We start from the raw sequence: 16,291 nt of genomic DNA, 5'->3' as shown, positions 1-16,291 counted from the left end.
CCTGTCTAAACCGTGAGCCGCCAGCTTGTTGCATTATTGCCTGTTTTTTACAGAGTTCATATGCGTATACCTATACAGTGAAACTGCTTACGAGTAACCGAGTTTTGAGACGCACAGTCCACACTAACATCATGATCTCATCATGAGCATCCACAAAAAGAATACTTATGCTTTACACTCATGCTCAGAACATAGAGGTAACATGGCACAATGCAGCTATTTCCCTCTCTACCACCGGTTCCTAGAAAAGCAACACTTCAGAAAGGAGTAGAGGAGTTGGGAAAGAGACACATGGGCAACCTAGCTTGAAGAATTCCTATGTTCTGACCTTCAAGTGTGGCAGTCTGTAAGCAAGCTTACCTCAGGTGACTCCAAGCAATAGCCTCACAAATATACTACCATCTGGCTGAGAGTTACGCAGGCAGATCTACCAAAAAGAGGCACTATCGTTACCCACATTAAAAGGCCACTTGACATACATATGTCAGGAACATTTCTCAGAGTCACTGAATTAATACGAGCTTTAAGAGCGTCATCTGGTAGGGAAAACATCCTTGTCTTGGCAGTGTCAACACAACCTATTACCTCAACAGTCTCTGCATGAAGAAAAATGTTCTTTAAATATCAGTTACCGTTACATGAATAAACTCAGGGACAGCCTGTAAAGTGTGAAAATCATGAAGAAAGGAAAACCTTAATAATTTTAAGACGGACAACCTCAGCCATAAAGATATAACAGAGTTAGAAGGAAAAGTTTCCAGGAAGGTGACATCTTACACACTTCCGCCACAGAGTTCTGGAATGTAAGCAGATGCTTTGATGAGATCAGTGGCCTGGGCTAGATGCTGTTTGAAAGGCAACTGTAACGATCTATCTAAAGGAATTTGCTTAAAGAGCATGACAGGTCCTAGTTCTATGAGTCACCTCATCCAAAGAAACATCATTTGCAGACTAAGAAGCTGTCTCCTCTCCGAGACTACAACTCAAATGCAGGATTTGAAAGCTAAAAGGCTTAACTTCACCCAAAAATGTATGCCACCACCTGCCCCCCACCCCCTCCAATTGATAGGCATGCTTCCATCTGGAAGGCTGTTCAGGGTAAAAGCTCACAACACAAAGTTTATCATAACCCCAACGTAGTCAACAGAACAAGTGAAGTGAAAAGTTTCAGATGTTTATTCTGATATCCAGTGTCTCAAGAACCATACCAAAGGAACAGACAGACTTGTTTTATTGACTGGACTCTTGTCACTCATCCACACACAGAAACAGAGATCATCTTCCTTGGCCTTTAAAGGGCAAGTGCAGAGAAGATGCCAAGCTGCCAACATAACATTTCCAGTAATCAGGCTGAGTGAGTGAAAATTAAAAGTGGTAACTTCTAGTAGACCTTTCGGGAAAACAGTCGAACAACAGCTCAATACAGGAGTCCTTGGTTGGTCTTGAGGATGAAGACCAACTTTTGGCAAGGCCAGCATAGATCCCAGAATCAACTCCTAGAGCTGCCTTCTAAAAGCAACCATAACACGCTTAAAATATTTTGGGCAACCTCCCACTTTAGATGCATAATCCAAACCTCTGCTATTATAATTAGGAATATGCTCATTCAAATACTCAGACACCTGATGATTTGGTAAGCAGAAGGAAGACAAACAATCCACACAGTGCAGTTTCAGGAAGTATTTTTGGCAAAGCAATCAAACCTTAGTCAAGAACAATAAGCACACACAAACAGATTCTGCAGACCAACCAGACAACAAAAGCCTACTGAAAATAAGAACCTGTACAATACCAGGTACTCATTGACTAAGAAGCATTCAACATAAAGGTGCCAAAAGTTTGAAAGGACCCAAAATGGCAGTTACCTTAGTTACCTTAGCTACCTTTCTACACACTCAATGAATACAGCGAAGTCCAAATACAATGGTAGTAACATCCTAAAATAAGGCATATACATTCACTGTGCAGGCAGAATTCCTTCATTTCAAAGCGTTCCAAAACTTTCAAAAAAATAAGTTCCTTTACCTGTTTGTGCCTCTAAATCCACACCTGTCCACTTACACTCAGAACCTTGATTTTCTCACATTTAGGTTCCAATTCCACAGTTTTCTGGTATGTCATAATTGCTATGCTGCACAGGTACTTTTTGTCAAGTAACCAGTTAATCCCAAAATTGAGAGGCAAATAGAAAAGCCCTAATCAATATAAGAAACAGTAGCAGAATTGCATTCTTTGTGATCTTTCAAAAAGTGGTTTTTAATCAGTTACCATCTTACAACTTTATTAAGTCGCAATGAGCAGGAACTCCATCATAACTTCACCTAAACAAAGATGTTTTCTATTCCATTCACCATGTGCAATGCTTCATTTTTTCATTCTCAGAAAGCCACTAATAACCTCTCATTAATTGCACATTAGCACAGACTAGTGGTCATAATTCACCCCTGCAATTACATATAGTACAATTACTACACTCAAAAAATGTTGTGCTATCAAAACCAGAGATCTGTTTCTTAAGGTTACTTCAAACAACTTGTCATCTTTCTATATACACATTTTATTGTCACAGCCCTCTAATTTGGTCACATCCTGATTTGGCTTCCTTCTCATAAAATGAACTCAACAGTATTAAAATACTTTTCTATCCATGGAGCAGAGTGGCACAATAGATACAAGCAGGTTGTAAAACATCAGGAAAAAAATTAGATCTAAAATGAAAGAGACAACTTACAGGAGTTTGAAATATCAGTGGGTTTTTAACAAAACCAAAGTCTTTGACCATTAAGAATGTAGTTTTCCATAATCTGAACTACTACATATTGGCCTCATCTGGAAAAGTGTATTAGAATTTTTAGAAGCATTATTTTAGAAATATTTCATCACTTACTCATTCTTCTGAATTTCATGAAAGTCAAAATACCTATGGCTTTCTGAAGTGCTGTACCGTTTTGTTTTGCCTTTTTTTCCTAAAACGCAAACAACATTGACTGAAATTACCTCAATGAAGATGGGTCTTGCTATTCTAAAACCAGACATGTTCTATTCTTCTAATTTTTAAGAATCCCCTAGTGGTCAACAGTCCTCAGAAGTGACCTCTCTGATTCCAAAACAGTTTTACAAGTCAAGGCTATGTTCAAATCAATGGAAACAGCAAAACAAAAACTGGCACCTTCTTACCTATCATTTGTCATCACTTAAGCAGCATCTGGAGGCATGCTACGCACCTCACAATACAGAGAAGTCATATAATACAGCACATACAGCATTTTATTAAAAATACGGCTGAAATAATGGGATTGGTTAAAAGGCAATACTTACTCTATCTCAAAAACTATCAGCAGGCAGGAAGATTTAATCAGGGGTCCTTTGCTAGTAAGATTACCAGTTAATAGGCACCAGCTACTGTGTTAGCTTCCACTGCTTGCTCCTGAAGACTAAACTCAAACTGTAAATGAAATTCAGTGAAACCAACTTGCGAGTTTGTCACTAAAGTCCATTTCAGACTGTTCTTCTTCTGCAAGTATTATGAATTATTTCAGACCTAAATAATTTGAAGTGAAGACTAAGAGTTTTGTACTTAATTTGAGAAACTAACTTTCTTTACTTCTGCAAATTCTGTAACTGAGAAATCAACTTTCATGTTCTCCATGAAGAAATTTTCATTATGCATACTTGTAGAAAGCTGCACTAAGCACAAAGGATACAGCTTCTACTTAATATGAAACTCAAAAAGATATATTTCATACATCCCTTAAAAATATATGTTGTCTGGGAAACTGAGATCAATCTTGTTTAGCAGCAATCTGAGGGCATGACTGGAAAATATTACCCATGTAGCATCTCAAAGTGAATTTAATGCATCTATCAAGTACTGAGTAAACTAAATAAAACAAGCTTCCAGACAAAGTGTTATATTAAATAAATCTCAGTTTCTCAGCCCACATGAGATTAATAGTACAAATGTTAAATGAAACTGTAAATTTTAGCCATAAAATCATAATTCAAAATTAAATCAGTATCTATGCCAGAACTAAATCAGTTGTGTAACACATGGAAGTTTTATTTAAAAAATACATAAACTATTTATGCTTGGACTACTCTACCTAGATTTCAAAGAAGATTCAGAAACAGTTTTATTAATGCGAACAGATAGCTTCAATCCCTTGTCTGCTATTAGAAAAATAAAGAAAGGGAGAGCACTTCAGCTTGTCACTCAAGAGCAATTCACTAAAAAAAAAAAAATCAGGCAGTCTTAAGTAAACTGGCTGCTATCATCTAATGCATACAGACTGTGTAGGACAGTTCTTACCTTTCAAAAGGTAAGCCAGAACAGAACTGATAGAAAATATTTTTAAATAAACATCCATTAATCATTTCATTTCCAGAAAGGAAAAGACAGAATGTGAAAACTGAAAAAAAACAACTACAAGATGTCACCTCAGCCTCAAGTTTTCTCTTGTGATGAAAAACACATAATGGAAAAGTATTTCTGTGATAAAAATCAAGTTTGAACAAGCTTCTAGAAAATGTAAGTGTTTGACCACTTTCAATGACATATGGGACAAAGGAAGAAATACCAAATGAAAGATGTCCTAAAGCCCCATGAATACGTGTTGGGGGGGGGGAGGAAATTGCATTGGTTTCTATGTTACCTATTTGAATACACAGTAGCATATCCAGTAAGGAAACTAGTCTAAGAAGAATATTTATGACAAAGCTACCTAAGATAGAATGCTTCCTACAGCAGTAACTGTAACTTGGAAGCTTTTTCAATTTGACCAGTTCTGACAAAGCCATAGAAATCATTATCTCAGCATAGAAAAGAAACGTTAAGAACAGCATCAGCAAAACATACATGACAAATACAAAATACATGGCTTAGAAAGTACTTGAAAAAACACACAGCCCTTGAATATTTTGTGGTACCAGATATGAGATATCCACACTATGCTTGACTTGGGGGGCTCATTTTTGTTTAGTTGTAGTCTGGTCTTGAGGACTGAATGCCCCCTAATACTGGAGCACAATTCTGGTTAAGTGTTTCCAAAAAGGAATCCAGCTTGTGTACTCAGAGCATTCTGCAACACAACACAAAGCATGGTAAGCGGGAAGTACCGAGCAATTTGCTTCAAAAGCACAGCTCTATCTGACCTAAAAATGCTGATGTGGAAACATCTTCTGACTTTTTTTTTTTTTAATTTCTATTTATAGATGACTACACATTTCAACAAGATGGTCAGATGGAAAAAATAAGACACATATTGATACTACAACTAGAACTTTCAGTTTAATCACCCCCCTATTTGCATGGGGGGTGGGGGACGTTTTCTCCTTCCTTCTGTTCCACTCCACCACAGCTCATCCACAAAATGAAGAAACTGCGTTTAAGATGCCAAAGAGTAGAGACGTGCTCTGACCAACACAGAAGAATCTGAACAGGCAGAGGTCTGATAAAAACTGATTTGATCCACAGTGAGTTAAGCACCCTAAATAATATTCACTCCAAGCAAAAACAGGTTTCCAACAATAAGCACTAATGCTGTCCTGCCTAGCTTAAAGGTATTTTGAATACTAACAAGGATCTGACAAAATAGAGATGTAAAAAGCAATCAGTAAAAATTAAATGCTTCAAGAGAAAAATTTTGTATTGTAGAAACTTTGACATTTGAGACATCTTTTATTTTCAATAAACAATTAAAAGTAAAAGCATTTTAAAGCTTTCATCTCCCTGATCTCTAACAGGACTTTTAATATGCTAGTGCCACATTATGTTACTTTTCAGTATGTGGCTACTTAAGAGTCTTTGACCAAAACTAAGTTAGAAGTTCCACATTTGTTCCAGATGTTTACCATTTACAACAATTTCTCTTGTAAGTTTTCCTTGCCAGATTTATTTTCCACTGTACTGATGCTACACGATACAGTGCCACACTAGATATCTAACTACTGCTACAATGTCATGCAGAGATATTAACTAGAGTACCTGACAAACAAAAAGCTGATCATGGTGCAGGTATGACCATACTGACTCCAGCCGTGGAGCTAGTGTGGTCAGAAACAGCTTGGGTACCCCTACAAGCCACTGCATCGCAGTGAAACCTTTCTGTTTAAAGCTCAGTTAGGACAGACTTTTCTTTAAAATAACTACCATAATTAAAAACATGTTCTAAAGCACAAGTTTCTCCCCCTGCTAATACCAACACAACATCAAAACTCTCAGATTATGCTCTCAAAAATAACAATGCAGAGTTTGTATTTCTTCGTAAAACATGCTTCTTAACCAAGTCAGACTTGTCATTCTATACATACAAGCAAACAAACTTTTATACTTCAGTTCTCTGTGTTTATCAAAACTTTAAGTAGGGAGTTCAGGTTCCCTTCAATTTGGATTACAGAATCAAAAATCTTGTATTAATCTTTTTTCAAATTGTTATTATTAGTATCTTATATTAATTTTATCACACTCTTGTAGTTATAGAAAATGAACATCTTATTTTAAAACCCCTTTGTCATTCCAGGACACTTAGATCTATATAACAATGCAAGCACTGCTGTGGTACATCGTGTCACATTACCTCAGAAACATTTCGAAGTGTTTTACTAAAGCCTTTAGGTTTTTGTCAGGAAAGCACATCTTCCCCAGTATTTCTGGTAGCTTTACTGTAAATAAGAGAAATAATGTTTACACCTGTTCTTGTAAAAGCAACTTCTAATTACTTTTATCTACTATGCAGAAAAGAAGACTATAAAAATTTCTTCTCCCTGCAGCCTCCACTTTTCTTTGCAAGTTACTCAGTGATCTTTCAACGCCTTACTAAAAAGAAACATACTGAGAAAGTGCATGCTGCTTGGTTTGATGATGTTTGATAGTGTACTGGAAGTAATGCTTGTTTGCTTTTGTTAAATGAAGGCTTATAGAGCCAATAAAAGATAACCAAATTTATAAACAGCCTAAGACTTTTAAACAGATTAAAATGTACATTTCTCCAAGAATAAAACTAAATGTGATAAAGCAAACAGAAAATCAGAAATAAAGCGATTTTGATTGAGCACAGAGTTTTGCATCAGTTTACCAAACATCCGTAGCAAATGTTGAGATCCATAGATATATGAGGGAGGTGGTGGTTGATCACTTGGTGGATAATTCTCTGGCATCAATTTCCAGGACAAAACCTAAACATAAAACATGAAAATGTTGGTTATGAAATCTTTATAGCACCATAAATAATTTAGTCTGTAGAGAACTTCAAAATTAAACATGAAATAAGTAATACAAACAAAACCTTTTCTTACATAGCCCTACTCTGAGGTCCACGAAACCTTTAATCATTGAATCTAGGACAGTAACATAAAAATCTGTTACCTCATTCAATTCATTGTTTCTTCTACCTTCAAAGCCAGTAAAAACCGCACTCCCCTCTTTGCTAGGAGTCAAAGTTATAGGTGAAGATGATCCACTATGGACAGGGGTTTCTTCAAAAGAGAAGGAAAAACAAAACAAAACAAATCAGAAATAAATGTTATTATCTGTTTTATGGAACTACAAGTCATTAAACATAACTAAGGTCTGCTGCTAAAATGTTTAGAGAGTCTTAACACTGGAATTCGATAAATGCTATCCTAAAGTAGGCTCACAGAAAAGCAGCTCCTTGAATTCTGTTGAGAAATACAGTACCAAAGTACTGAGAATATTGCTTTGTAATTTCTCCCTTTGGTATAAGGCCTCAGAGATAAATAATTGATACAAAAAGTAACTAATTCACACTTCAATCATTCAGTTCACAGTCCACACGGCATTAATAAAAAAAAACAGGACTTAAAAATCTCATTTAGAGCAACAATTTAAAGAGCAAAACGTACTTTTTTCCAGGTGCAAGAAGAGCTTTGGCATAGAAGCTGGGGTCTCAAGATGCCGTCTTTTAGGTTGCGGAGAAGCACTACTTTCCGATAACCTGTCACAGTTAGAACTATGGCGTGTAGAACGTCTCAGTGACTGCAGAATTTCAGGTTCAGCTTTTCGTCTTTTTGGTGTGGCTGGCTCCCCTGTTGTAGGCTGGCTGTCGGTTGACTGAGGCGTTGGCGGATTCAACAGAGGAGGACTTGGGGAAAGCTCCTCCTGATTTCTAGGAAAATAAGGCAGCTTTACAGAAGCAAAGAGATCAGGGCTCTTCCCCCAAGAGATCCTTCTAGTTTCGCAGATCTTGCTAAATACTTATTCAGATTAGACAGTCTCCTCCCAATAACTATCAAAGTGATGAAGCCTTCTTTTAAACACTATTTTCCGGAAGTATATTTATTTTCAAATTTAAAAGTTAATGAACACAAATTTACATTTCAATGTAAATTTCTTTCCCCACACGGTTGCAGCATAACTCTACACCAGTCAGTACAAACCCCTTTTGAAGTCAACCAGACAGAAATTCAGAACCTGAATTCAGGCAAGCAATTCACAGAAAAGTTCAACATTTTATCAAGACAATTTTTAAGTCAAAGTCTGTGAGAAATCATTCTATTCTGAACAGGTAACCACATTCTACTGCATTTTCCTCAGACTCCACATACCAACCTACCTGTTAGTATTTGTTGAGTTCTCTTTGATGGGAAGAAAGAATTTTGATGAAGTCACCTTCTTAAATTGAGCTTGTTCGTAAGGATAGAGCAAAATTAATGGAAGTGTGAAGTCAAAGGTTATTCTCAGCCCATCTACCATCTCTTTACATAGCTCAACACTAGAAAAAAAAAGATTATGAATTTCAAAGTTGCAAGTCAAAGTTCTTCCATGCAGTTATAAGAAATTCCCTTTTAATACAGATCATTAACACCTTAACTACAGTATGCTGACTTCATCACTAAGTAATGATGATTGATTAAAAGCATACTTAAAGAGACAGTGATTGCTGTTGGTAACTTCAGACAAATACAAATTTAAAAAGTCTGCTTAATAAGGTCAAACAAAATCATACAATTGTTCTGTTGTATTACTATTTACTGGATTAATAAAACCTACTTTACAGTAAATAGTTAGTTAGTTTTTCATGTAAGCATTATTTTGTTTTTCCAAGTTTACTAGGCTCAAAAAAGAGGCACCTGCCAGAAAAAGTAAGTACTCAATAGATTGAATCTCTGTCTAAAAGGCATATACAGAATTTGATCTATAGCCGTTAAGATACAGACAAAGCTGTGATTAAGAGATATCCAGGGAACCAACAAAAACAGATACATTGAAGATCAGTTTCCAATGGCCTGCTCCTGGTAACCAAAGCACTTAGAGGCTACTAGGAATTTCAGTTTTGGGCTTGTGTAAAAGACTGACCGTGCTAGGTGGTGAGTAGATGTGCTGTTACAAGCAGAACCAAGAGTCCAACCCACCTCCAACACTCTCACCTCTACGAAGGTATTCATGTCTCACGTCTGAAGTGCATATATGTGTATGGTAACAGTGATTTGATTCTGCCACAACGACCCACGTTAGAAATTCCATACCTTGTATTACCATTGCATACCACCTGCCAAAACTACTGCCTTTTTTTTTTTTTTTAAAAAACACTATATATAAATTGGGTCAGGGGACCATCATGTGCAGAAATTCTATCACATCCAAGAGGGTTAATTACGTTCTGTTTTAGAGCAGTAAGGGCAATACAATAAAGTTGTTAACTGAATCTCTCCTACTTAATGGATCACTGAAATTATACACATTTTCCTTATTAAAGCACCTTCTTTAGTGAGGAAGTCACTTAAACATACACCTTTAAAAATCACAATGTGCGTACAACCCTCTGTTCATATTTCTGATGTCTCATCTAACTTCTTGTTTGGGAGATTATATTAGAAAGAAGGAAAGTATCATTAATCTGTCAAATAATGAATGACATCAATATAAACCAAGACACTCACAAAGACCAAAATATCGCAAGGAATAGTATAATTATGCACCACTGAAATAGAATGTGGTAACAAAAGTCAACATTTCTCTTTGATAAAATGTAAGATTTCACCCCAGTGTAGACTTAGATAAAGAAGTAGTTTCATCTAATATTGAGAACCTTTAACATAAGAGAAAAAACAAATAAAGAAACAAAAAAACCCAAAACAACAACAAAAAAAAACCCACACTGCAAACACGTAAGGTTAACACACTGCATTTGTAGCATGGTAGAAGAATATACAGCTCAGCTGAGAAAACAGCAACTAAGACACAATCAATATTAATAAACAGGATTGGTGTTACTACATTTTTTTTTCCCTACATATTGACTCTAGGATTTAAGATGATATGTCAATTGAAAAAAAAAAATCACCTGCACTTGAAGTTCTCTTTAAGTGTTTGCTTATAAAGGATAAAAAATTTATTATTTGAACCTTTTCAGTTTTATTTAAGCAGGGAATTCTCATATCAGATTCTCTCTCAGTGCTCAAAAAATTCTTCACATAGACAATAGCAACACATTTTTCCAAAATGGGTAACAATACTCACAAGAACTTAACACGATAGAAGGGGATATTGATGCTTTTGCATAATTACTTTTCAAATTATAGAGACTCTCTCACTGATAAACAAATTGCCAGTGTTACTGTAGTATAGGTATCTGTCAAATATTTTAAGTCCCATACATAGACATACATCACAGTATGAGCTCACAGAAGTGAACAGCCTTGAAACAGAACATGGAATGCAAGGTCATTCTTCTTGTGACAATAGTGCTGGACTAAAGATTACTTACTTCTTCTCTGGTGGCACATAATGAAGATTCATATTAGCATGTGGAGTCATCTGATGGTGCCGAGATCTTTCATTGGCTGAAAAAGCAGCATTAATAGCAAAATGTTTCACATATGACTCCAGGATGGTTATTATATTTGTCTGACAAGGAAGCTTCACTAGCTGAAAAAGAAACAACAAATTATGTCTTACAAAAACAATTAGTAAGTACAGAAAGCTAAAACAGGAGCTTGTAATGTACTGCCTAGTTTAATAAGTCTCTATTGTATGGATTTATTTCGGGAGTGATTAATTTGAACCCTGAAACTGCATTTTTGATCAACCCTTTATAAACATCTGGAGAAGCAAAAATATGGTCAGGTTAACAAGCTTACTACATTTCCAGCTTTAAAAAAAACAATCTGCACTCTAAAACACAATTGGGTACTGAAACGTGACATTCTTAAATATAATGACAACTCACTGTTTTAGCTATAGAAAAGTCTGCTCCCTACACTCTTTTTATTCTTCCTTATACTAAGTACACCTTTGCAACAAAGTTCAAAAAAACAGTTGTTATATGCAAGAATTGCTTTTGATGTCCTCCCCATGCCCCCGTGCACATTCATTTCACAGCTTTTATTTCATACCCGTTTTCTTCTATTAATATAGTAACAGTCTTCCTCAAGCTTCTTTTTCAAGACTTCAGGAATTTCTATGCTTATTGCTCTTTCTTCCATGTCCCTTTTTGTGTGAGTGTCTTGTTCTTCTTTCTACAACAGACCAATGCAAGGAACAATATATTGGTTGTGCTTATGAATATTAGTGCAAAAGAACTTCAGTAGTCAGGATACAATATAACAATCAAGTTTTGTCATGCAAAAATAAAATATATAAAGTATAGTAAATATTTAAGTGGATAGTAGCCTTACCGTAAGCAACTTAACAATACTGCTCTGAAGCCATCTGCGAATTAATTTTCTTTAATTTTTTTTTTAATTTAGCATTCACTTAAGTATTTAACGCAAAAGAACGAACAGAAATTTGCTAGGTTTTGCTGCTTCAGATCACCCACAGTGTAGTAGTTAAGATTCCACAGACCTTCAGAAAAACTGTTTATGCTGTACTTTCTTTTCGATAATGTAGAGAAAATAAATGCTTTTTCATGAAGTCAGTCTTCTACATTTTAATTTAAGAACACAGTTGATATGCCCATTTCACAGTAAAATACAAAAGCCAAAAAGAACGTGCTGCTATTAGGATTTGTCCAACCTGCATAGACCAGTAAAAGTTTACAGCACCCACAAATTTGGATAATCTAGTTTGCTATGTTTTCTCCACATGTGTAGAAAGAGAGGAAAATAAACAAATGTGTATTTTTAGATTAATATAAAAAAATTCTACAAGAATATGACACCTTCTATAATTTTCCAAAACTCACCACAGTAAGCACCAGGAGTAAGAAAATTAATTCCAGCTAAATAACTAGCTGTGGCCTATATTTCATCTACTTCAATTTTTCCAGTTTCAAATACAGATGTTTAAATTCTATTAAGTTAAGGAGCTCATGAATATACCATTTCTGTCCTCTCTTCTATGTCACTTTCTTCACTTTTTATTTCTTCATCTGTTCCTTCATCACTGTCATCAGAAGAAGAACTACTTATAGCTGTGTAAAGAAGATTTCACATATTTATCTCACATTATTACATTGCAGAGGTTAAAACCAAACAAACAAAAAAAACCAAAACCAAAAACAAAAAAACCCCACCAAAACCCACAACTAGCTTGTTATATTTAATGAGGATTAATAATTCTAATTTAATTAAACACACAAGTATTATTTACAGCACGCTATAAACTTCTTAAATATATAAGACAAGAAGTTTACAGGAAGTATTCTTGCATCCTCTCTAATTGAAAAACACTCACTTTAAAAAGCTTCCTACATTTCTGAACACTCACAGATCTTTTCAATTTTTATTGGACTTTACTTCTGAACAGTGGATTAATCTATTAATCATTCAATCAGAAGGTCTGGATCTGTGCAGCAACAGTTGCCAGTACATCAGTTAAGTGCCAGCCAGTGTTCCTGCTCGTTTTCAAGCTACACAGAAAAATGCTATGAAATGAAAGACCTGGCTTGAGAGTGAAATCAGCCAGTCAGCTGACAAGAAACAGACCTTTGTGCCAGGTAGACTGGGGAAAAAGAAAATCTTATTGTCCCCTAAAATATGTAGAAACATATTTAGCAGGGAAAGTGTCTTGTCTCCTAACACCAAACAAAGAAAACTGAGGGCTTCTTGCACCTAGTAATACTACACTAAACAAAGCAGCATTAAGCTCTGAAATCACTGATTAGAATAGTTGAGTAGAAGTGACACAACGAAAAGCCTCTGGAACACAAGCAGAAAGGTGATATCTTAACTTAATAGGTGCTTAGCATGAAACATAGTTCTCACTCCTCATATGACTGCCTCCGTATATTTCCAATAGGACTGTGATACTCTCGTGTCATCCTAATAACAAGTTACAGCATGCACTGTGCACTGTACCCCTCGCTCAAAAAATTAAAGGCATCATGCCAGTTATCAAAGAATGAAAACAAGCTCACAGTTTTCGCTACTCTCATCATTTTCTTCGGCAGGAAGGCTTTTTAATACCGAGTCAACACCAGGCAACCTGCAACGTCTCTTCTTTCTTCCCTTTCTTCTCCTACAGAACATAAAATGGCTCACTGAAATTTGGCTAATATTATTTGTTTACCCTAGCTAATTACATTACATGCGAATGCACAGAAAATGTATGTTTGAGTTATTTTCATTAATTAACGTTGAAATAATTTGGACAATGCTTATTTGAGAGTGGATACCTTAATGTCCGTACATTACCTCATATTCGTGTTCTCAAGCAGATCCTCAAGCCATGGCCAACCAATATTAGATTATTGCCTTTGGCTGAAAAATACTTCAGGTTTTCCTAAGTTATTTCTCAAGTACATTTCTTTGGGAAGATGTAGATCCAATTGACAGGCATTTCGCAGCAATAGTTAAGAATAATATAGTTATTAAGTGTTGGTCATTTAGAGTGTTGTTTAATAACAGTATGTAGGTATCTACCTTAGTATGAGAAGAGTAGCTCTCTAGAATGCACTGATTGTACTGAGTAGATATCTACCATCTATAGCATGAGCTTAGAGGCCAAGCTCACAGGGATGTACCTGTTTGAATCTGAAAATGAATCTCTCATTCATTTTGAGATCAAATGGATTTCTTACATGCGAGCCACAGCCTTCCGTGCCAATTTACGCTGTAATCTGCGGTTTTCGTCTGTATCACGAAGAACATGATCTTCAGCTGCCCATCTATCCCAGCTAAGGATAGGTCAAAAGAAAATTGTTAACGGCTATGAATATATGCCACTCATGATTACTAATGAATTAATATACATCAAATCTAAAAAGCACTTTTTTACTGTCATTCAGAAGCAACATCTGTATTACAAGGTTTGCATCCTTTTATATTCACATGGCTTCAACTCTCACGTTGCTATCCAAAAATCTCTCAAACCGTGACTTAACATGCAATACTGTTTGTAGCATTGACACATGCTATAGATCAAAGTGAGAGACTGCACTCATGTACTGGCCTTGATAACCAAACAATCCAGGTCTAGATTTAACAAAGTATAAACTCCTTTTATTAACGAAACCTAGGAGCCACAAGTATATGCCAAAGACAGATATCCCATAAAGTTTAAATTCATGGCTATCAAACTGATCCGCTGAAATCTATGGCTACAGACCAATGTGTCAACATAAGCAAGTATATAATATTTGATATTCTGTGCAATGCTTTTCTTTGCAGAATAAAATAGAAGAAATGGAAGAACTGAAACCGTGCATACAGGTTCCTACCTTCTGTTCCAACCGTTAAAATGGATCAGATATTCTGGAATCTTTCTGCCTTTCTCATCTTTTCCGACAACAATATCAACAATCTGAAACAAATATTGAATAGCATGTATTAAGAAGCTTGAGAGAAAGCAAGCTTTCCAGCATTTAGGAAATTTATGCACAAAGAAGAAAAAGACATGTTATTTACAAAATGACATATACCTGTAATTTTGCCAGTGAATATTGATATGAGCAGAAGATATGGACTCTACTAAATGGTCAGAAAAAGTAGCTTTTTTGTTGAGCACTTTTAAAGTTGGGGACTGCTAACCATCTTTGTCCTATCCTCACGTGTCCCATGCTTTCAAGACAGACAAAGGGAGATGCAAAACAATGCAGTATCACAATACGGATATGCAGATATACATCTGAGCTGCTAACGTTTTCTCTTGTGTGCTGCCTCTTCATACTCTCAAAGCAGGAGACGACAGAGTTCTATATATACATAAACCTCAGAAACGCTGCTCTCTTGAACAACACTGAATCTTAGCCACATTAACGTTAAAAGGCTTTGTAAATTTCTGAGCCTTTGTTTTCTTCCTCTCTTTCACAGATGTAAAATGGGCCAGTCTGAAAGGGCCTGCACCTCAAAAAACATTTCAGGTGGATCATTAAGAAGAGCATCAGGACTAGTAATAAGTCCTGATGGATTCCTGATGAAGGAATCATTCTGCCTGCACTTGAATGGCTCTCAATAGACCGTATATCTCCAGATGAACCCAGTAGTTAGGCTACAGCAATGTTTTAACTTGGGAGTCCAGAATTTAAGAACTATTGATGCAGTCAAGGACAGCCTGGGGTAATTGAAAGTAAAGAAGAAAAGGCACCATTATTTTTTGCACTCAGGTTTCCTCTAGGGCTGGCAATTAAAGCTTTTGGAGTCGTCAGAACATAAGAATACATGTACAAACAAAAGACCAGCCCAAAATATTACAGGAAGGTTCCTGATCAAAGATATTTGAAAAGCACTGATCTACACAACTAGCAAACTTGCAGCAAAAAGTATGAATTTGGCCAGGAATCCAGCTGCAATACCTCCCTTTTCACCCCTCTTTGTGACAAAACAAAACAAAAAAAACAGAACTCTGTTTGCAAGTTAGGTACAGACGACTTATGACTGAAAAATTATTTCCTGTCCCACTGATACCCCAAAACAATATTTACATAAAGCTCTACAATTACTGCCACTACTCATAAGGCCAGGCCCAAGTGAGTCAGTCACCTTTTATTGCAACATTTACGGTCCACCACTCACTGCTTGCTATCATGTTTCTGTATGCTCTCCTGTACCATCGGTACCATTTAAACCCTTTGGACAGAAGGGAGGGCAGCAGGGTAGGAGAGCAGAGAGGGGGAATAAATCGAGCTACCCTACGAAAGTGCAGGGATGAAAATAAGATTTCAGAATTACTTTGCAGGTGTTCAGCCGAGAACGGAAGGCGGGAACCGAGTCCGACACTTCCAGAGCCCCTCGGCGGCTCCGCTCTCTACCTGACGCGAGAGCAAGGCCCCCACGGCCCGGGCTCCATCGCCTCTTTGTCACCCAGGCAGCGGGACGCCTCCGCCCCGCGGGGGTGAAGGCCCAGGGGCTCGTACAGAGCTGCTACGCCCACCCCCCAGCCCCGGGCACCCCC

General features: G+C 36.6%; 1 protein-coding gene across 1 annotated transcript; it reads right to left on the bottom strand.

The window, feature by feature from the left end:
* Window positions 1-6,575: 6,575 nt before the first annotated feature.
* MSL3 (male-specific lethal 3 homolog (Drosophila)) lies at window positions 6,576-16,186 on the bottom strand (the record flags this gene model as incomplete). The annotated part of the gene is made up of 12 exons (XM_009587552.1): window positions 16,149-16,186; window positions 14,619-14,735; window positions 13,980-14,075; window positions 13,317-13,417; window positions 12,280-12,371; window positions 11,353-11,475; window positions 10,725-10,885; window positions 8,571-8,729; window positions 7,861-8,123; window positions 7,364-7,473; window positions 7,074-7,173; window positions 6,576-6,660 (listed from the first exon to the last, which is right to left on the bottom strand). Coding segments are annotated over exons 1-12 (1,445 nt in total), but the record flags the coding sequence as incomplete, so codon positions are not given.
* Between the last annotated feature and the right edge of the window lie 105 nt (window positions 16,187-16,291).

This window comes from Fulmarus glacialis, unplaced genomic scaffold, assembly GCF_000690835.1.
Source record: "Fulmarus glacialis isolate BGI_N327 unplaced genomic scaffold, ASM69083v1 scaffold23251, whole genome shotgun sequence".
Classification (NCBI taxonomy): domain Eukaryota; kingdom Metazoa; phylum Chordata; class Aves; order Procellariiformes; family Procellariidae; genus Fulmarus; species Fulmarus glacialis.
Note: the sequence above shows the minus strand (reverse complement) of the source record. Positions and strands in the feature narration are given on the sequence as shown.